The sequence below is a fragment of the Ovis aries genome, chromosome 24 (genome assembly GCF_016772045.2).
Source record: "Ovis aries strain OAR_USU_Benz2616 breed Rambouillet chromosome 24, ARS-UI_Ramb_v3.0, whole genome shotgun sequence".
NCBI lineage: Eukaryota > Metazoa > Chordata > Mammalia > Artiodactyla > Bovidae > Ovis > Ovis aries.
In genome coordinates, this window is record NC_056077.1 from 29,448,121 (window position 1) to 29,471,264 (window position 23,144).

Here is a 23,144-nt window from a genome sequence, read left to right on the forward strand (position 1 = left end):
AGGGGCTGAGAGGTCTTCATTGACCCCACTATCTACAGTAGCATCTCCTTTCCTCCTGTCCCTTCCTTGGCCTTGCTTATCCCCCTTGTCCTGCCTTAGTTTTTCCCAAAGCATGCCTCACATTCTTTCATAAAATGTGAAGGCTTTTTCTCAATGTATCATCTGTCTTCCTTCACCAAAAGATAAATTCGTTCACTGGTTATGAAACCAGTGCCTCAGTTTTCTCATCTAACCAAATGGAGGAAAAGCCCAGTTTTCATGGCCACCTCCCAAGGACATTGTGGGAGGTGTTTAGTAACATTAAAATTGCTATCTAGGTGTAAGGCATTAATTCTACCATCATTATTATTAATGAAGGTTCCTGGCTGTTCCTGCTTCTACCCTCCCTGGATAGCTATCTTCTGGGAAGATTTTCCTTCTTTTTGCAATTGGAGAGGCAGCCTAAATCTTTCCTCACCTGTAACAGACAGTACAGCTGGCGATGAGGGGGCCATCTAGGCCAAGGAATGGGATGAGTGGCCCTGGACAAGCCACATTGTGCTTCAGAACCTTTATTTCCAAAATGAGGTACGTATAAGATCTCAGAGTTGATAAGTTCAAAAAATAATAGTTATGCAATTGCTTACTCTATATAAAAGATCTAGGATGGTGGCGAGGCACAGAGTGCTAGTGTGGACATGCGCTGGTAATATAACCTGTGACCTTGGGTGCATTATCTTACTCCTCTGTGCCTCTGTTTCTTCAAGCGTAAAGCAAGATGCTAACAGAACCCATCTCCTAGGATTGCAGTGTGGTTAACTCACTAGCACTTACAGCAGTATCTGGTGATACCAATAAATGTTGCCTATCTTTATAATTATTATATTACTATTTGTAAAGTATGAAGTGCCAGGCCAAAAAAAAAATATTGTTTTTATGTTACTGTATATTCTTTTTATCTGGGGGCCAGTGAAAAGTGATTTAAAGGATTAAGGAGACTTCCTTTATGCATTTATTGAATCCTAACTACCCACTAAGAGCATTTTAAAGAGATGTTTAATAACCAAAGTCAAATTTATATATAAAAGACCTCACTCTCAGTCTTTGAGAATTCTTCTGATGTCTTTTGATAGTTCTCTTAGGAAAGAATAAGTGACAGAAATCAGAAAATTCAAGAAGTCTCTGGTGTAAAGTGAGAGATAATAGGAAGGGTATGTGAGCTGAGCTTGGTTTGCATCCAGACTGCGATTAAAACTGCATTTCATGGGGGTCTTTCCCAAAGGGATTTGGGGGTAATCATTGTTATGCTCCGAGCCCGTATCTCCGAACTGACCGAGAGAGAGCAAGTCCACCCCAGTAATGCAAAGGCAAGAAGGGAGTTTATTTCTAGCTCGCTAGGGCCCAAGTCTCATCTGGCACAGCAGAATCTGACAAGAGCCCAGAACAAAGGAGTATGGTGGCTTATATACAGGCAGTTCTTTGTCTCAGTTACAGGAGTAGCTGGCGTTACATGATTGGCCAGGCAGGATGAGCACATATCCTGTCTCTTTCTGGTAAACATGACTCAGGTCCTAGAGCCCGTCGTTTGGTCCCTAACATTCCCCCCTGTCCTTAGATCATATAGAGGAATCTTCCTCTCGGTCCTGAGACACAGTTTGATATTGTTGCTGAAGCACAAACAGCTGCACTGTATTTATGCGTTCCTTTACAAAGGCTACAAGTCTATTGATAATACATGGGCCAAAGGTAAGCATCAGTAGAAATATTAGCAGGGGTCCCAGCAAGGTGGAGATTAGGGTGGTCAACCAAGGGGATTGTTGAAACCAAGACTCAAACCATCCTTGTTGAGCCTCATGTTTTCGTTTACATTGGGCTAGTCCCTCTCTTACTTTGGCCATAGATTCTCTAACTATTCCTGTGTGATCAGCATAAAAACAACACTCTTTTCCTAGGGCAGCACAGAATCCCCCCTGTTGCAGAAAGAGCAGATCTAAAGCTCTTCTGTTTTGCAGAACTACTTCAGATAGGGAAGTTAAAGACGATTCTAAATGACTAATAGATTGCTCTATACGGGTGATGTCCTCATCTATGGCCACTCTCAGGGAGTTAAATCCTTGGCTTTGCAGGGACAAAGCTGTTATTCCTGTTCCGGCCCCGGCTATTCCAAGACCAAACATAGTTGCTATGGTTATGGCAGTAAGAGGTTCCCTCTTGACTTTGTAAGTTCTTTCTTGAGGATTTAGGGTCAATTTTTGGGCTCGGTAATCATATATTGTTTCCTCTGGTCAGTACAGAATTTTTGGCACAACTGCTACCATAACACAGTATTCTTCTTTGAGATCAAAGATTGAGCTGTGTTAAGCATGGAGTCAGCCCCGTGTGTGAACAGACCCACCATCCTCCCATCCGTGGTATTAGCCACCTGGCTATGGGCAAGTCCGTAGGCTCAATGACATGCGCACACAGTGGAGACCTCTCTGATAATACCTTGCCCATACATAACCCTTTTTCCCATATCTCTCTCATTGTAAGGCCTACTTTTCGGTCTCCCCATTGACACTGAGGAGGATCGGTGCCGTTGGCCAGGTCGTAAGAGGCATTGAGGCCTACTGCCTCGTAATAAGGGGGAATTAAGTTGTAACATAACCAACAGGATTTAGTTGCCTCAGGATGGGTTTGATTTACGGTAGCATAAGCTGCCTTTACTAATTTCCATAGTGGATCTGTTTGTCCGAGTTTAGCAAGGGGGCCAGCCTCTGGGTCTTTTGTTGGTCCCTGGAATGTAGGTAGGGAGGTTGTCGGGTAGAGAGTTGCATGGACCTGTTCAACGGGGTTTGGACCAATACTATACATTTGTACTGGTTTTAAAACTTGACTCACAACAATGATCCCATTATAATACTCCCGGTATGGGAACCCGTCAGTTCTGGTCTGAAGCCCCCATGATATCCCGTTGACCCAGGCCTTTTTTTTTTTTTTTTTTGCTTTATCAATGTTAAACCTTATTTTTACCTGGGCAAAGTTATGATCTTTTTTCCAATCGGAGTACAGAGATACGGGTCCTACAAACGAGAAGTTAAGCAAATCCCGATTTCCTACATCCCACCGTCTATACCCTGGAGTCTCCGACCCATCATTGGAAGTTACGCAGTTCCAAGATTTACAGTAAGAGTCCTGTATCCCCCCACAGCTCTTCCAGTTATGCCTGGGCGCACCTGGACATGCCCAGAATGCATGATTCTGGAGCTTGCCCCTCTTCCAGGGTACATTTACCACCGACTTAAGGTCAAAGTATAAGTCTGGCCACCAAGTATTTGGTGGATGTATTGCGGTGGTGGAGTTAAGCATATCACGTGTTAGTCCATTTTGCAGTTTCCAGGTGATTCTGACGGGTTGGTGCAGGTTCACGCTGGCAGATTCGGAGCGGAGTAACATGGTCATCCATAAGATGGTCCAGACGAGTTGTCTTGGTCCTGTCGACGACACCGGAGCTTCAGCCTCAGGGGGTTGGACGGGTGCAGAGACGCTTCCCATTTTTTTTTAGCGTCTTCCTGCTCTGCTGAAGTAGCTGGGCGTACGTGGTTGCAATGCACCCAAGGCCTGATACCGTCGACCTTTAGGGCAGTTGGGGTGGTAAGAAGAACAACATAAGGACCCTTCCATTTGGGTTCTAGTGCCTTGGTTTGGTGCCTTTTGACCCATACCCAATCTCCTGGGCCAACGTCATGTGAGGGAATAGTTCCCTTATTTTGACCCACATGTATTTCCCGGAGCAGTTTCCAGACACGAGAGTGCACCTTGCTTAAGGCCATCAAGGCCTCTTGGAGTTGCCCCAACGTGGGAGGCGGTAGTTTCTTCCCTTCAAATATTGGACATACAGGGGGAGGTCTCCCATACAGAATCTCAAATGGGGTCAGATTAAATTGATAAGGAGTATTACGCGCACGGAAGAGGGTGAGGGGAAGGAGGGTCACCCAGTCCCCGCCAGTCTCTATAGCCAATTTAGTTAAAGTTTCTTTTAGGGTCCAATTCATTCTTTCTACTTGCCCTGAGCTCTGTGGACTGTATTCACAATGTAACTTCCATTTAGTCCCCAGGGCTAGGGCAAGGCTCTGAACTATTTGACTCACAAAAGCAAGTCCATTATCAGAGCCGATGGTCACCGGCAGGCCAAACCTGGGAACTATTTCTTCTAAAATCTTTTTTGCCACTATCATCACGGTTTCTCCCTTTGTAGGAAAAGCTTCTACCCACCCTGAGAAGGTATCCACCAACACTAACAAGTACCGGTAACCATACTTGCCTGGCCTTACCTCGGTGAAATCTATTTCCCAGTGTTGCCCTGGTCCTTCTCCCCGATACTGCAGTCCTGCATGTTGTCCTTTTCCTGGCCTCATTTGTTGACACGCCTTACAAGCATGCACTATGTTCTTTATAGTTGTCTGGTGCTGGGGAAATCGCAGGCATGCAGTTTGAAAGAGCATCAGAGTCTTTTTTTCCCCCAGATGAGTAGACAAGTGTAAATGCTCACATAGTTGCCGTCCCAACTGAGCAGGGAGTATCAAATAGCCGTCTGAGTCTCGGTACCATCCCTCTTCACCTTTTTGAAGGTTGGTGTGTTCTTGGATCCAAGCAAGGTCTGTGGATGAATACTCAGGGGTTGGGGGCAGAGTTCCCATACCTGGAGGTGGAAGTCCGATCACCAACACAGGGGTGATGAAATCTTCATCAGCTACTTTTCGAGCTGCCAGGTCTGCGGCACGATTCCCTCGTGCCGTGGGGCTGTCACCCTTCTGATGTCCAGGTACATGTACTATTGACACAGCCCGAGGCATCTGTACAGCCTCTAAAAGTCTACGGATTTCAGGCAAATTTTTAATTTATTTTCTTTCAGCTGTCAAAAACCCTCATTCCCGATATATCAGGCCCTGGATGTGTACCGTGCCAAAAGCATAGCGACTGTCAGTGAAAATAGTTATTCTTTTTCCTTTGGCTCTCTCTAATGCTTGAATCAGGGCAATTAACTCTGCCTTTTGTGCTGAGGTATCCAGGGGAAGGGCCTCTGCCCATATCGTCTGTCCAGACTCATCTACTACTGCAGCTCCCGCCCGTCTCTGTCCATCTTTCACATAACTGCTGCCATCTGTGAACCATTTTAGCTCACTGTTATCCAGTGGAGTATTGGTTAAGTCCTTTCGTATTGCTGTTACCCCTGCCAGTATCTCATCACAATCATGGAGGGGGCTATTTTCCTCCGGATTGGGCAAAAGAGTGGCTGGATTTAGAGTGCAGGGCATTTGGAAATGAATCCGTGGGGTGTCAAGTAGCAAGGCCTGGTAGTGCGTCAAGCGGGCATTAGAAATCCATTTACCTGGGGGTTGCTTTAAAACTCTCTCTATGGCATGAGGAGTGTAGACCAAGAGTCTCTGTCCATAAGTCAGTTTATCAGCACCCTGGACTAAGAGCGCGGTAGCTGCGATGATACGGAGGCAAGGTGGCCATCCGGCTGCCACTGGGTCCAGTCTCTTGGAAAGGTAAGCTACAGGTCGCTTCCATGGTCTCCATCTCTGTGTTAGTACCCCTTTTTCTATCCCCCGCTTTTCATCTACAAATAATTGGAAAGGCTTAGATGGATCAGGGAGGGCAAGGGCAGGAGCTTCTAGCAAGGCTCGCCTGAGCTCTTGGAAGGCCTCTTTCATTGGCTCAGTCCATTTCCAGTCCTTGTTTTCTTTGGTCCCTTCGTATAGGGGCCTGGCCTTTTCTGCAAACCCCAAGATCCATAATCGGCAATATCCCACAGTTCCCAGAAATTCTCTCACTTGTCTAGGGTTAGCTGGCTCAGGGATCTGGAGGATGGTTTCTTTCATAGCCTGTGTTAGCCACCTCTGGCCCTGTTTTATCTTATAACCGAGGTATGTAACCTCTTGCTTGGCAATCTGGGCCTTTTTGGCACTGGCCCTGTAACCTAAAGTCCCCAAGGTTTGGAGAAGGTCACCTGTTGCCTCTTGGCACTCTTTCTCTGTAGCCGCTGCCAGCATAAGGTCATCAACATATTGTAATAAAACAATGGTAGGGTGTTCAACCCGATACTCACGGAGGTCTTCGTCCAGGGCCTCATTAAATAACGTGGGCGAGTTTTTGAAACCCTGTGGTAAGCGAGTCCATGTCAGCTGCACAGGGGTCTGACCACCGTCTTCCTGCCATTCGAAGGCAAAGATCTCTTGGCTTGCGGGGGCAAGAGGCAAACTGAAAAAGGCATGTTTTAAATCTGAAACAGTATACCAAATGTAGTTTGGAGGCAAGTTGCTTAGCAATGTATAAAGGTTAGGAACCGTAGGATGAATATCACTCACCCGTTTGTTGACTTCTCATAGATCTTGAACTGGTCTAAAATCAGTTCCCCCAGGCTTTTTCACAGGCAACAGGGGAGTGTTCCATGGGGACCAGCACCTTTTCAGGACCCCAGCGTCTATGAGGCGTTGTATATGAGGAGTAATTCCTTGTCGAGCCTCTTGACTCATGGGATATTGTCGTACCCTCACTGGGGAAGCACTGGCTTTCAGTTCCACAATGATAGGGGGCCTCTGTTTGGCTAGTCCCATTTCTGCTGTTTCAGCCCAGGCCTGAGGGTATCTTTGAACCCATGGTTGTACTTCGGGGCTTAGTGTCACTGGGGCCTCTGGCAAGTAGAGTCTGTATTCATCTTTTAATGCCAGAGACCAGACCTGAAGAGGATGCCCGGTCCCATCTAAAACCGACACTTGTCCGTGGTCGAAATGAATTTGGGCATTCACTTTAGACAGTAAATCCCTTCCCAACAAGGGCACTGGACACTCAGGTATCACCAGAAAAGAATGGGTCACCTGGTGGGCCCCCAAGTTCACATGCCGTTTTGTAGTCCATCCATATCGTTTAGTCCTGGTTGCTCCCTGCACCCAGCTACTTTTCTTAGACATGGGTCCATCTTTTTGGTTTAAGACTGAGTATTGGGCTCCCGTGTCCACCATGAAGCCAACCGGTTTCCCCTCCACATTTATAGTTACCCAGGACTCGGGGAGGGGCTTCGAGCCCTGACCCCCCTAGTCGCTATCCTCACCCGCATAGAGGATATGACTGTCTGGAGAGGGAGTCTCGTTCTTGGGGTTCTTGGGCCCCACTTTTAGATTTTTCTTGGGGCATTTATCTTTCCAAGGTCCAAACTCTTTACAAAACGTACATTGGTTTTTCTCAAGCTTACGCCTTGTCGTTTTTTCTTCAGTTTTTGAGTCCAGTTGTTTCCCTTTTTGGAACCTGTTTTTGTTTTCAACCCCAGCAAAAAATATCTGGGCCAGCTCTTTTTGATTTTTACGGTTTTCTTCAGCTCTAAATTCTCTTTCTTCTCTTCTAATGCGGTCCTCTCTCTCTTCTGGGGTCTCTCTATGATTAAAAACTCCCTCGGCTGCCCTCACTAGACCTTGCAAGGATTGTTCATTTAACCTCTCTATCTTTTTTAACTTTTTTCTAATATCGGGGGCTGCTTGATTTGCAAATGCTAACATAACTGCCGCTCGTGACTTATCTGCCTGTGGGTCCATAGGGGTATACTGTCTAAAAGCTTCCATTATCCTTTTAAGGAAGGCTGCTGGGCTCTCATTTGGTTCCTGCCTCACTGAATTTATTTTGGCCAAATTAGTTGGCTTCCTGGTGGCTGCTCTAAGGCCGGCCATAAGAGTCTGACAGTACATTTGGAGATGTACTACCTTCAGTGCATTCGAAGTCCCAGTTGGGTTGCACCAAGGGGAATCCCTCCTCAATGAGGTTAGGCTGTATTGTGGGCCTCCCATCCACCCCTGGCACATTCTTCTGAGCTTCTGACAGGATCTGCTCGTGTCCTCTGTAGTGAAAAGCACCTGTAACAGTTGCTGACAATCATCCCAAGTGGGATTGTGAATAAAAAGGATAGACTCTAAAAGATCAATAAGACTCTGTGGTTTTTCAGAGAAGGAGGGAGTCTGGGTTTTCCAATTGTACAAATCACTAGTGGAGAAGGGCCAATACTGATATGTCCGCTCTCCACCCTCTCTGGCTGGCCCCGCCCGGACCGGAAACGCGTGAACGGTGGAGGAGGGGACTTCTGGGTCTTCTTCCGCTACGCTGGCCATTTCCCTTGTTCTTCCCCAAGTCCCCTGGGCGGGGCCCCCTTCTCTGGGAGGAGCTGAAGGCTCGGTTCTCCTCCTGGCTTCTCCCGATGAAACCTGTGGAAGCAAGGGCGGATGTGGATCCACATACGGGGGTGGGAACAATTCAGTCTCCAGATCTATCAGATTAGGATACAGAGAAGATTTCTGGAAGACTGGCTTTGGTCGATTTTCGTCCTTTTTTCCTTCTTTTTCTTCAGGAGCCTTCATGACTAGCACCTGTGGGTTTGGCGAGGTTGGAGTTGGGGAAGAGGGACGGGGAGGTTTAGGAGGTTTAGAAGGAGCGAGAACAAAGGGTTTAAGCCATTCTGGTAGGTTTCTCACTAGATCCTGCCAGACCAGAATGTAGGGAGTCTGATCTGGGTGCCCAGCAGGACTAGGAGTAAGCACCCTCTCTTTAACTGCCTGGATAATTTGGGGATTGACGGTTTCCTCTTGTGGCCATCTGACGTCAAAGGTGGGCCACTCAGCGGAACAGAAAGTCACCAGTTTGCTCTTCTTCACCAGTAATGAAAGATTCTGAGCTCTAGACTTGAAATCAGAGAAATGGTTAATCATAAGAGATAAAGGAGTAGAAGTTGTTTGTCCCATGATCACAGAAAAGTACACTGGGAGCCAGCAGAGCACACAAAGAGCAAAGCAGACACCACAAATAGACAAACAGATAACAAACGCAAGGTGGCCACCAACAATGCACTCAGTCTTACCTGCAGGATGTTCACAGAGCCAGCTGTCTCCCCGGCACAATACCGGGCCCCGGCCTTACACTGGACTTAATCCAGTAACTAGAGCCAGCCGCCTCCCCAGCACGATACCTGGCCCCGGCCTTACGCTGGGACTTGCCTTTGCACTTTACACCCAGATGCCTCCCCAGTACGATACTGGGCCCTGGACTTAATCTGGGCTTCTGCAACGTTAGTACCGGTGCTCAGAGCTCTTATCTCCTAACGAAGTTACTCCCTTCTACCAGGAGAGTTGTCCTCCCCGGCGGGACGGAGATCCCGGACGAGCCCCCAAATGTTATGCTCCGAGCCAGTATCTCCGAACTGACCAAGAGAGAGCAAGTCCACCACAGTAATGCAAAGGCAAGAAGGGAGCTTATTTCTAGCGTGCTAGGGCCCAAGTCTCATCCGACACAGCAGAATCCGACAAGAGCCCCGAACAAAGGAGTATGGCGGCTTGTATACAGGCAGTTCTTTGTCTCAGTTACAGGAGTAGCTGGCATTACATGATTGGCCAGGCAGGATGAGCGCATGTCCTGTCTCTTTCTGGTAAACATGACTCAGGTCCTAGAGCCCGTCGTTTGGTCCCTAACAATCATTAGCTCTTTATAGGCATTCTTCTAAGTTGCTTCCCTTTTGTGAATCTGTTTCCACATTGTAAATTTGAGAGTAATAGTAACCGCCCTAAAATTGATAGCAGTCATTCTCTATTCCCCTCTCATCTTGGCTTTTCTAACAATCATAATTGCAGTTGTTCCAAAAAGCCAGGCCCTCTCTTTCCTCTGTGGTTGAGTTGTGACTTTTTTTGCACTGTTGACTCCAATCCCATCTTGCCAGACCATCTTCTCCCTCTTTTTCAAGGTTGTCCCTCTTTATATTCCACTGGGAGGGGGATCCTTCCTGTGTGTCCCTAGAAACATACATCTGCACCACCAGAGCACGGTCCACATGATATGGGATTTGTTCCTGCATTTGTCAGTCTTGTCATTAGCCGCAGGCCCTCCTACCCCCTGGAATCCTAATACCTAGTACAATGCCTAACACTTAAATGACACTCAGTACATAGTTCTTTCTCAGGAAATTTTATTTACAATTATTCAAAACACTTTCCCACATATCTTGGAAGAATTGGTATGCAAATAAAAGGCCATAACAGATGTGGAAACATCTTAGAAAGCTAAAAGCACTATGAAAACCACATATAATAAAAATGAAATAGACCTTTCAGAAATGCCTTGATAATGTGTAAAAGAAAAAAAGAGGTAATTGCACCTGTCATCTGTCAGTGATATAGCCGTTTTATTTGCCTAAAGTGATCATTTAACCCCTCTAAATAATAAACCCATTCTCTTAACAGAAATGTGTATGATGGCATCTGCAATGCAAGGCGCACGGCTGTGTGGACAATGCAGAGAACAGAATGGAGGAGATAATCTTTGGGCACTAGCAAGTCAAGGTAGAAAGCGTGGAGGACTGAGAGTCTGCACAAGTGCAGAGGCATTTATAGCATTTAGGGGGGAAACCCTTCCTACCACTAGGGGAAGCAAAGCAGATTTTATAGAGATGACTTGAGGGGTGAGTACGAGCTGGACAAGTCTTCCTGATGGATTTTAAATGTGAAGGTGAGAAGGAGGCAGGGGGTCCACAGTGCTGAGCTGACAAGAGCAGGTTGAGAACTTAGTTTCAGAAAGAATGATCCTAGCAGATGGTGCAAGGAAGACTGGTCCAGAGAGCCTAGGGCCTCATACCCCTGTAAAAGTCCAGGTAAGGACTGAGAGGGTCTCGTGTAGATGGAGGGCAGAGGACAGGTACAGATGTCGTAGAGGAAGAAATGATTTCAATTTATATGTACGAGGCCACTGGGAGGAAGTTGAGGCATCAGGGTGGAACCAGGAATATGAGGGCGTGAGCACGAGGATCTCATGGCTCAGGAAAGCGCTGCCAAGTGGCCTCTTGATTTCTTCCATTTAGCAGTTGCACTGAGCGTATCTAATTCACCAGATCAGTGACTTGATTGAGACACAAGAAGGAAGTTGCTGCAAAGGCGAGGCTGTTCATTTTTCATGCTTCAGCAAGCAATTGTTTCCCTTCGAGATGCCCTAGAAAGCAGACTCCATTCTGGGGTGGTCCTGCCCCGGTTCTCACTTTGCAATCAGCAGCTGTATCTGTTAGTTTGGGCAAGTGATTGATGGCTGAGGCTGCCTCCTGGGGCGGGGGTGGAGAGGGGAAAGCTGCATCAGTTTTGACAAACTAGAGCACAGAAAAAAAACCCAAGAAGAAAGAAGATCCACAATTGTTCAGGTCACTTGACTGCATTTCAGAGTGAAGGGCTTTGATTTCAACTGCTGGATGAACCAAGCAGAACAAGCCATCGAGCCAAAGCTGCTGGTTTTCTGGTTGTTATCTGTGTGGTCTTATATGGAATGTGACACCTTCAAGTCCAAAGAGCATATTTTGAGATACTGTAACAAGCCAAACTCCTCTCGGAGTTCTCTTGGAAGCTGGAAAGCCTTGTTCCTCTTATTTACTTCTTCACTGAAGTGTTTTCCTGAAACCACTGGGCACTAGATCAAATTCCAGGATGCCATCCAAAAATGTGTGTTGTGTCCTAAGGGTGGCCGTGGTAGTCATCCTTTAATAGAGTCATTAAACCCATAGTTATTAAGAGCCTACAGTGTGCCAGGCAGGCTTCAGAACCAGTGGTGAATGAAACAGAGGGAGAGACAGTTAACAAACAATAAACTTGTAATTTACTTAGAAGTGCTAGGATGAAAATAAAGCAGGGCTCCTTGGGATTAGCTGGTCAGGGCAGGCTTCTCCAAGGAGGTGGAGCCAGCTTTCAGAAGGACTGTGGGAATGGCATTCTGTGCAGAAGGAACTGCAAGTACTGGGACTTCCCTGGGGTCCAGTGGCTAAGACGGTGGGCTCCCCGTGCAGGGGGCCTGGGTTTGATCCCTGATCAGGGAACTAGATCTCAAATGCTGCAGCTAAGAGTTCACATGCCCCAACTAAAGATCCTGGGTGTGACCAAACAATAAAATTAAATTATAAAACAAAGCTGCTGCTGCTAAGTCGCTCCAATCGTGTCTGACTCTGTGCGACCCCAGAGACTGCAGCCCACCAGGCTCCCCTGTCCCTGGGATTCTCCAGGCAAGAACACTGGAGTGGGTTGCCATTTCCTTCTCCAATGCATGAAAGGAAAAGTGAAAGTGAAGTCGCTCAGTCATGTCCGACCTCAGCGACCCCATGGACTGCAGCCTACCAGGTTCCTCCGTCCATGGGATTTTCCAGGCAAGAGTACTGGAGTGGGGTGCCATTGCCTTCTCCAATAAAACAAAGAAGGAACAGCAAATATAAAGTCCTAAGGTGGGAACTTGGCATGTGCCTGGAACAGCAAGACATCCTATCTGGCTAGAGCACAGTGAGGCAGCAAACGGGCAGGGCAAATCAGAGGGAATGTCCAGGCCACCATGGAGCCTGGATTTTACTCTTCCTCTGATGGGACGCCATTGTGACTTTAAACAAAGGTTTGTCCTGACTGGATCCATGGTTTCCAATCCATCCATCCAAAGGCTGGCTCTGGTGGTTTAGGGGATTGGGGTGTGAGGGACTCAGGGAGTAGATTCTTTGAGCAAGAAATAGTCTGGAGTTTCAAAAGGCATCATAGTGACAGCCAGAGATGTGGGTCCTACTCTCAATCCTTCCACCTGTCCGTTTGTGACCCTGGACTAGACCCCCTCCCCCAACAGTGTCCTCATCTGTAAAATGATGGAGTTGGAGCAGGTTATATCCAGGATCTCTCATCGCTCACCCAGGTCTCAGCCACAGGAGAAAACCAGGGAGAGCAAGTATCCCTTAAGAGCTTCCTCTCCAGGAGGTCAGGGAACAGTGTCATTCCCCTGAATGTCCATCATCTTCATGGCCAGTCCTGAATGTCCATCATTGTCATGCTGTAATAATGATGAACTGGCAGCAGAGAAAACAAAATCTAATGGCGTCCAGAGAAGCGTGTGTTTGCTACTCCTGCCCAGGTAGCACCCTGGTAATATACAAGTTTCATAGAGCTGGAGCATTTTGAAGACCCATCAAGTCACCTTTCATTGGCCATGTGCCCCTGGGAGGAATATCTTTGGCGGGCTAAGACAGTAAAGAATCTGTGGGCAATGCAGGAGACCCGGGTTCAACCCTGGGTTAGAAAAATCCCCTGGAGAAGGGAAATGGCAACCCACTCCAGTATTCTTGCCTGGGATATCCCATGGACAGAAGAGCCTGGCAGGCTAGGCTAGGCAGTCTAGGGCTAAACAGTCCATGGGGTCACAAAGAGTCAGACTCAACTAAGTGACTAACACCTTCACTTTCTTTTTCAGGGGAGGGGTTACCAGGACCCCCTCCCCCGACTCAGAGCAGAGTGTAGGCAGAACAACCCCTTCTCTGCAGACACACGGTGCCCAGACCTGGCACTGAATCACCTAATTGCCTGCCATCTTCCCCAGCTGCTTGCTCAGTGAGCCCCTTCCCATCATGCTCTACCAGCATATCCTCTGCGAGTCTGAACCAAAGCTGGGAGTCAGGCTCCCAGGGAATGTATCACTGGATTTACCTCCATCCCTTCCTCCCTGGGGAGAAGGTGATGGCACCCCACTCCAGTACTCTTGCCTGGAAAATCCAACGGACAGAGGAGCCTGGTAGGATGCAGTCCATGGGGTCGCCAAGAGTCAGACACGACTGAGCGACTTCACTTTCGCTTTTCACTTCCATGCATTGGAGAAGGAAATGGCAGCCCACTCCAGTGTTCTTGCCTGGAGAATCCCAGGGACGGGGGAGCCTGGTGGGCTGCCGTCTATGGGGTCACACAGAGTCGGACATGACTGAAGCGACTTAGCAGCAGCAGCAGCTTCCTCCCTGGAAAGGAGGAAAAGAAAGCACACCAGATGCTTCTCTGAGAGGCGGCTATCTTAGGAAGCATCTCCATCTCTATCGTTTACGATGCTGTTGGCCTTCCTCTCATCGGATCAGATGTCTCTCTTTGGAACTAGATTACCTTCTGTTTCTTTGTTTTGGCTCTGCTTCATGGCTGGTATGATCTCAGTTCCCCAGCCAGGGATTGAACCTGGGCCCTAACCACTGGACTGCCAGGGAATTCCCAGGACTAGATGCCTTAAAGTCATCCATACATCTACCCCTTTCTGTATTCCTGTAAACCAGTCCTAAATAGAGAGGAAGCAAGACTCCTGTGGGTGGCATGGGCGTTTTCTTGGGGGAAGGATTTCTTAAGCCCAAACTTAAAGGTGATCTGATTCTGAGGTATCGAGGGAATAGAGAGGGCTGACCTATGACTGCAGCAGTGGGTTCTAGAAACTGCTGAGAATCACTGGGAAACACTAGCTTTAATATCTCTAAATATTGGTCCTTAGAACAAAGGGTATTTCAACAGCAAGAGGTTGGTAGTACCAAAGGTCACCCAAAGGGGTGAATTTAAATAGGTAAGTCTGAGCACCTAAGAACTGATGCTTTTGAAATATAGTACTGGAGAAGACTCTTGAGAGTCCCTTGGACTGCAAGGAGATCAAATCAGTCAGTCTTAAGGGAAATCAACCCCAAATATTCATTGGAAGGACTGATGCTGAAGCTGAAGTTCCAATACTTTGGCCACCTGATGCAAAGAATTGACTCATTGGAAAAGACCCTGATGCTGGGAAAGATTGAGGGCAAGACAAGGGGGCAACAGAGGATGAGGTGGTTGGACGACATCTTCAACTCAATGGACATGAGTGAGCAAGCTTCGGGAGATAGTGAAGGACAGGGAATCCTGGCGTGTTACAGTCCACGGCATCGCAAAGAGCAACCGAACAACAACAAATGGCCATATACGATTGATAATTTTCTTAATCGTAGCTGCATTGTGGCAAGAGGATTACAAAGCAACCTGATTTATGCGGAAGTTCTTAGGGAAAAAAAAAATAACTCCAGTACAATAAAAAAACTTTTAAGTCCAATAATATTTTCAGAAATTCCAAAACAAACACAGGGAAGTTGTGTGGTAAGAGAGTCTTTAGGATTAAATTCCTGGTCTTGTTCTTATTGTAAGTATTGTAACTGTATTGTAAATTGTAATTTAATGCTTTTCCATTCTAACCTCTCAGTAAAATTGCCTTGGTTCATGGTGTGGTCTCATCAGCTGAGATGAACAGAAAACTCCCAGCAAAGAGCTAGCGCATAATAGGTGGCAGTTATCACTTGGAACTGCAGCCACTCCCTTCGGGTTTCAGATTACTGCAAACTAGAGTTTTCCCTGCCATCACACATCACCAGGGATTCAAAATCAGGATACCTGGTTCTAGTGTGTCAGATATCACCCGCAGGCCACAAACTCTATTTTCCATCTCCGGAAAAAAAGGCTGTGCAGGGCTTGTCTCAGTCAGACAGGTGTGGAAAATTATGTGTTTGTATTAAAAGTTCTTGGAGCCCTCGGGATGTAAGATAATATATAAATTCAGGCTACCTTTATCATCACTGCTCTATTTATGTGAATTGGATTTTGTTACTCAAGGTCTTTGGAAACAGACAGAAATAGAAATATATGAAGACACCCTGATTTCCCTCCTTCGGAGGAACTTTTTTCTTGTTATGTGATTCAGCTAATTAAAAGAAAATGAACCCAGAGTCTACTATTTCCCTGGAGACTACTATTTCCAGAAATGATTTTGGAATCTGATGCCTGAGGGATCTACAAAGCAGGCATTCAGGCTTCTGCCAGGAGCCATCCCCAGAGTGGCCTTGACCCTCTGCCTCTCGCCAGCAGAAGGCAATTTTGTGGATACATCCTTTAGAAACCTGCCTGGGGCATCACTCCACTAATGACTCTGAACTCCTGGAGCACTTGTGGTTTATGCCACTGGTGCTGGCACTCCCTGGGTTCTGCCTTGTCTCAGGGTTGAGCTGTGCCATTTGCTTCTGGCTCACTTTGCTGGATTTCAGTGTGGTCACCTCTAAGGGAAACCATTAGTATGTTTTCTCCCCCTTCTTTCCCAGAGATGTTGAGCAACAGGTACCAAATCGGTACCCAGTATCTACACGAACACAGTTCAGAGCGAGGCTAGCAAGTGTTTGTAAACATAACAGATCCTCAGTGTGAGACTTTTATTAAGTAACTGACTAATTCACAATTATTTATTAACTCATTAAACAGAAATTAACTTTGTAAATAACTTAATCAGCCACGGTAGAAAAATTATTCATGAATTTACTCAGCAGTCTTGTTCAACCCCACAGACATGTCATATAAGTCAGATTTTAGTGTAGACCACTGACCTCCTCTGAAGAAGAACGTAACACTTCCTGTCCTCAGCAACAGGATTTGGTTTTAACTCTTTCAAGTTTGGGAGAATCTCAGGCTCAGAAAGCTGAGTTAATTACTATTATTTGGTTCAGGACACACTATTTTTCCTTCAGTGCATGAAAACTATGACTCCTGCCATTGATTTATTTCATTACTTTTTTCATCTTCGTCTTTACTCCCTTGTTTCCATCCTACCTTTGCATACCCACTCTAAAAGTTTTAGTCAATGTCTTTGAAAACAATAATTATTGATAACTCTAAGCAATTTACCAGGGCCCTGTTCTAAGCATCTTTTACGTACTCTATCCCTTTTAACCCTCTCAACAGCACTGTGAAAAAAAAAATTTTTTTTTTTTAAAATTATTTGGCTGCTTTGGGTCTTAGCTGGGGCACACAGGATCTTTGTTGTGTCATGCGGGGTCATTTGTTGCAGGACACAGATTCTCTACTTGTCGCACACAGACTCAGTAGCTGTGGCACTCGTGTTTAATTGCCCCCAGGCAGGTAGGATCTTAATTCCCCGACCAGGGATGGAACCCAGATAGCCCTGTATTGCAAGGTGAATTCTTAATCACTGGACCAATGGCAAAGCCTTGATAAATTCTTTCGAGATAAATTCTTTTGTTGTTCTCCCTTAACAGATGAGGAAACTGAGATACAGCTATATTAAGTAACTTTCCCATGTAGCGCATCGCAGAGGGAGAATTCACTCAGGCAGTTTATGCAGGGAGCCTGAGCTCTAAGCACTCTGCAGGACTGTATCTACTATATATTTTAAAATAGCGTGTCATTTTGTGTATTGATGTTTTTAAAGTGTATTTGAATATTATACTGCTATAGATCTCCTTCTAGATCTTACTTTTTTTCATTCTACATTATGTTTTTAAGATCTAAACAATTGCTAAATGTATCTTTCAGTTCAGTTCAGTCACTCAGTCGTGTCCGACTCTTTGTGACCCCATAGACTACAGCATGCCAGGCTTCGCTGTCCATCACCAACTCCTTGAGTATGCTCAAGCTCATGTCCATCGAGCCGGTGATGCCATCCAACCATCTCATCCTCTGTCACCTGCTTCTACTCCTGCCTTCAGTCTTTTCCAGCATCAAGGTCTTTTCCAGTGAGTCAGTTCTTTGCATCAGGTGGCCGAAGTATTGGAGCTTTAACTTCAGCATCAGTCCTTCCAATGAATATTCAGGACTGATCTCCTTTAAGATTGACTGGTTGGATCTCCTTGCAGTCCAAGGGGCACTCAAGAGTCATCTCCAACACCACAGTTCAAAAGCATCAATTCTTTGGTGCACAGCTTTCTTTCTAGTCCAACTCTCACATCCATATATGACTACTGGAAAAACCATAGCTTTGACTAAACAGACCTTTGTTGGCAATGTCTCTGCTTTTTAATATACCATCTAGGTTGGTCATAGGTTTTCTTCCAAGAAGCAAGCGTCTTTTAATTTCATTAATTAAGTTAATATATGTCATTAACTAAATTTAATGTACCTCTGGTTCATTGTTTGCCACAGAGCATTCCCTTATACACATCCATCCCAGTTTACTCTTCTTTCCCCCCAGTTTACTCTTTAATTTCTTTAGTGATTGATAGACACTTAGAATGTCTTCCGATCCCTAATCCTCAAACATTGTTGACATAAATATCCCCATAAAAGTCCCCTTACAGACCTGGAACATCATTTGGAACAGGATTGTCGTTGTTTAGTTGCTAAGCCATGTCCGACTCTTTTGTGACCCCATGGACTATAGCCCTCCAGGCTCCTCTGTCCATAGGATTTCTCAGGCAAGAATGCTGGAGTGGGTTGCCACTTTCCTTATACAGGGGATCTGCTCAACCAGGGGACTGAACCAGCATCTCCTTCTCCTCCTTGCAGTCAGATTTTTTACCACTGAGCCACCTGGAAAGCCCTTGGAACAGGATTGCTGGGTTATAAAGTATGTACTGCCTGTCAGATTGATTTCTGAAATGGTGATACCAACTTGGTCTCAATGGTGATATCAGTGTAGAAGGTTCTCTCTTCTTTATTGTCATAATATTTATCTGACTTTTTTATTTTTACCAATTTGATCATTGTAAAGTGGTACACCTCTTTTGTTTGTTTGCATTTCTCTACTCACTCATGAAATTGAACATCTCTTTGTAAACTTGTGATTTGTTTTACCTTTACATGAATTGTCTGTTCATAATTTTTGCCCATTTTTAATGCTGGATCTCCTATCTTGTTGTGTCCTCGGTACTAACTGTTGGTTACTTTTAGAGATTGCAAATATGGCCTCTCAGTCTTCCCTCCATCAGTTAACTTTGTCGGTGGTGTCCTTTGTTGAATAGATTTACAGTATTGATATCAGTACATCCATGGCTTTTTTTGACTTGTTATTTGAACTTTGGAGTCTTGTTATTCATCTAGACGTATGCTTCTGAATATAATGGAGAAACTTTGTGTAAGACTAAACATTTATCACAGAGGGTTTTAAATATGCATAATTAAAAGCATAGCACCAATAGTACAAAAAGGAAAGGAAGTAGATTGGGTCAAACTATTGTAAGGTCTTCACATTTTTCTCAGAAGTGCTGAGTATACTAATTCAAAATCATCTTTTATAACTCAAGGATGCAAATACTAAGGTATACTTAAGCCCAAATATGTCAATAATTACATTAGTATTAAGTGGACTAAGTATTCTAATAAAAGATAAAGATTTTCAAAATTAAAAATAATCAAAATCCAACAGTATGCAGCTTACAAGGGACACAGTTAAATATAAAGATGCAGAAATGTTGCAAATATAAAGGCAGAAACATATGTACTCAGCCAGCATGAACCAAAAAAAAAGTGGTGTAGTTATATCAATATCAAAGTAGACTTTAAGACAAGCCTTACTAAAGATAAAAGGGTCAACTCAACAAGAGGATGTTACAGTTCTAAATTTATATGCATCCTAATAGCAGAGTTTCAAAATTCAGAAAATAAAATCTGACTCAACTAAAAGAGAAATAGACAAATCCACAGTTATATTTCTAAACTTCCACATACTGTTTAGTAACTGGTAAAAGAAGCAAGCAATTAATCAGTGAGGACACAGGAGGTTTCAGCATGATGAATAACAAATTAATGACTTAATTGATGTATAAAAATATTTTTTTGAACAACTGCAGATTATACATTGTTTTCAAGTGCATATGGAACATTTACCAATATAGACCAGATGGTGGCATTTAAAATAAGTTTCAATAAATTTCAAAAGTGAAATAATAAAGTATGTTCCCTGATCATAATGGCTCTAAGTTAGAAAACAATAAATAAAAAAGAATTTTAAAATCCCCATTACACTCCTAAATTAGCCATGGGTCAAAAAGAAAACACAATAGAATTTGAAATGTTTTGAACTGACTGAAAATGAAAGTATGCCATATCTAAATATGTGAAATCTATATATTTAAATGCCAGTTCTTTCTTTTTCTGTTAGCTGTTAGTTTGGATCTTTGTATTGAAAATATATAAACCTGTCTTTTATGTGAAAATAGTCTTATGAATTTATAGGAGCTTTTAATATAATAAGTAAATTAGGGCTTTTTGTGTTATTTAAGCTATAACAATTTTTCTGGTATGTCAGTTGGATTTTAAGTTTTTAAAGACAGAGCAAAAGTTTTTATTAAAAATTTTTATATAATCAAATTTATGAATTTTTCTTTTGTGGCTTTTGGCTTTGGTGTCATAGTTAAAAATCCATCCTCACTCCATGTTTTTCTAGTACTTATAGTATCATATTTTACATTTAGATATACGTCCATTTGGAATTTATGCTAGCATATGGTGTGAGATGTGGATTTGGTATTTCTTTAGAGACAACAGTCTTTTTATCTCATTATCAGCTTCTGTTGATGGACCAAAGTTTCCAGGATTTTGCTACTACACGTTCTTTAAAACAATTAACCTTGTACATTATCATTTATATAAGTGATAGCATAATAGAGGGATACATTTGTAGAGGTGAATTTGCTAGGTCGAAGCATATGTCCGTTTATAATTTAAATCCAGTGTTTCTCTTAAGAGGTATAATGCCAATACAATCCTTGCTCCTGGGAACTCTCCAGGATAGGTTCAAGAAGGAAGCCAGCAACCTGTGTTGGATTTCCACCTTAGCAGCAGCCAGAACCCCACCCTTGGATCTCAGCATGTAGTTTTCTAGAGGTGTGCAGCCCACTAGGTGATATGGTGGACAGTGGACCCAGACCACTGTCTGTGAGTCCCAGAGTCAGCTCCATCGCTTCCACACAGTGTAATATGGGCATCTTACTGCCTCCTCCTGCCCCAATTTCCCCAACTGTAGAAGAGGAGGAATTATGGCTCAGATGGTAAAGAATCTGCCTGCAATGCAGAAGACCCAGGTTTGATTCCTGGGTTAGGAAGATCCCCTGGAGAAAGGAATGGCAATCCACTCCAGTATTCTTGCCTGGAGAATTCCATGGACAGAGGAGCCTGGTGGGCTACAGTCCATGGGGTCCCAAATAGTCAGACACAACTGAAGCTTCTGTCTCACACACATCATCACTACTGTAACTATCATCTACAAGCACTAAGTATATTAATACTGTGGTCACTACTATATGTCTAGTACCATCTTTAGCATGTGGTAAGCACAGATTCGGAAGGCAATGGCACCCTACTCCAGTACTCTTGCCTGGAAAATCCCACGGACCGAGGAGCCTGGTAGCATGCAGGATCTTTAGTTGTGGCATGTGGGAGCTAGTTCACCAACCAGGGATTAAACCCAGGCCCCCTACATTGGAAGCATGGCGTCTTAGCCAGTGGACCGCCAAGGAAGTCCCTATATTCTTCCTCTTGATGCCAGAAACTTGGCCTCTGGGCACTGGTGATGAATCAAATCTCAAAGACAGAGTTTTTGGTGAAGTAGGAAAGAATAGCTTTATTGCTTTGCCAGGAAAAAGGGGACACAGTAGGTCCCTGTCTTGAAAAATTGTGTGTCCCAACCCAGGAGGATTTGGTGTAGGGTTCAGGGTGTGTGCAGGGCCTGCACTCCTTTAATCTGGTCTCAGGTAATCTCTTGATGAGCTTCTCTAGTTCCTTTAACCTGGCATTAAGTGGTCTTCTCTGGAATGAAGAATGCTGACATCTTCCATTTGTAGGAGTGTGTAGTTCTATAAAGAGCTCAGAGATATTGTTAGGTGTATCCCTTGAGACGGAACCAGCACCCTGCCCCAAGGTTTCATTGTTGTTTCTTGGCTGTCCTCCCTTGTCTCTGCATCCCCTCCCTTTGCTGATTAGAAACTGTTTGAATCTGCCCACTGGGACTCAGGGAAGGTCATAGAGGCTGGAGTTAGTTCCCTGCAAACAAGGAATGAGGGACATGGAAAGACTTCTGTGCCAGGAGCCCCACAGGACCCTGGTCAGTTTCATTCTCACATCCCTCACATCCTCGTTTATCCACCCTCCCCTGCCCCCCGCCACCCACACACACTCTACGGCTATTGTATTCCCTGATAGGAAGTTCTTGCAAGGTTGATAAATGACCCTCCCCTGATTCCTGCCTTTCTTATCACTGACCTCACTCCGTTCATTTGCTCATTTATTTACCAAATGTTTGTTGAGTATCTTCTGTCTTCTAGGCCCTGAGGATATAACAGTGAACAGCAACAAACCCTCTTTTTCTAGACAGGGTAGGGAAAACTACTTATCTCTGTCTGAAAATTATCTGTACAGCGTGAAGGTCCAGCATTCTTGGTGGATGGTAACTGGGAACTCTTTGGCACCAGGAGAGCATGCAACCCTTATCCCTATGGTGCTTCCAGATTTTATCTCTTGGGTTCATTGCCCACTCTGTTTGCTGAACTCCTGCTTCTGCAAGCCTCAAGTCTGATGTCACCTACAATGTCAAACCTTCCCTGACTCCCTCAAGGGACCACTCTGAGTGCTGCATGGATCTGTGTTGAATAAATATGGACATGGATAAAAATAAGTGTGCTTCTGAAAAAGGGCAACCAGACTGGTGGAACCATCGTCTCTGCTTCACTTGAGTAGTGGTTGATGGGACCTGGATTTTTTTTTTCCTTAAAAAAAATAGCATGTAGGAAGGAGACTTAGACACAGCCTTCGAATATTTAAAGAGCTGCCTAGTGGAGTTTGGGACTGGGGAACAAAACAGCATGACTTTCAGGAAGGTCAACGAACGAAATGAGAGCAGCTTTGCAGACAAGACCCAGACGTCCACGTGGAGCCTTTGTTGCAGTCCAGCATCCAACGTGGAGGGTTCTGTGTCCTGGATCTCTGAGTAAACATTTACCTCCCACCAGGAGTTCCCACAGACCCAGAGAGTGCTCGGGTAGTCTCAGTGGCTCTTCCGGTTCAGTGTTCAATGCCAGTGAAGTGAAACAGAGCTCCCTACACCTCTATTTTTAAGTAGTCAGATTTATGCAGCCATGCCTAAGAGGCCCTGGGAGACTGTTTATTGTTAGATTAAAACTGTGGTTTCTAGAAGCCTTTTTCTAACTCAGCAGGCTATGCCATTAGAGGCCTGACATGGTTTCGAGTCGTGCAGAGAAGAACTTCCAGGGTATTATTTTAAGAATCTCGCAATCCTCTGCACAACTTCACCCCACATCCCTGGGAGTCTATACTATGCTGACAAGTCAGCACTCCCCCTCTGCCTGTGTTGTCAAAATGAGGTTATAGGCAAGGGTTCAGAGAAGAGCAAAAACCGGAGTCTCCTTTCTCCTGTAGGTTGCCTTTCGTGGCCAAGCATCCTCTGTTACCATTGGCCAGATGAGCTTGTTCATTCCACTCACAGCTAAAGGAGGGAGAAGGGAAAGCAGTGCTGTGTACAGTGACAGGAGGGCTGCCTGTTCATTCACTCCTTGCCAGCTGGTGGTGCGATGACCAGACAACCTAGCTCCT

The 23,144-nt window shown here is 45.0% G+C and overlaps 2 protein-coding genes across 9 annotated transcripts in view; one reads left to right on the forward strand and one right to left on the reverse strand.

Moving 5' to 3' along the window:
• Nucleotides 1–23,144, forward strand: part of CALN1 (calneuron 1) — a 520,654-nt gene that overhangs the window by 387,380 nt on the left and 110,130 nt on the right. The gene's annotated exons all lie outside the window — the stretch shown is intronic.
• LOC132658572 (uncharacterized) lies at nt 1,340–8,747 on the reverse strand. 4 transcript variants are annotated; one of them, XM_060405878.1, is made up of 2 exons: nt 6,333–8,747; nt 1,340–6,225 (listed from the first exon to the last, which is right to left on the reverse strand). In XM_060405878.1, exon 1 carries the CDS (start codon nt 8,745–8,747, stop codon nt 7,059–7,061), a length of 1,689 nt encoding a protein of 562 aa, XP_060261861.1. In that variant the 3' UTR covers nt 1,340–6,225; nt 6,333–7,058. The 4 variants fall into 4 exon arrangements, with proteins under 4 accessions (XP_060261861.1, XP_060261863.1, XP_060261864.1 ...); XM_060405880.1 differs by having other exon boundaries at nt 1,340–5,584; nt 6,074–8,747; XM_060405881.1 differs by having other exon boundaries at nt 1,340–4,427; nt 4,511–8,747.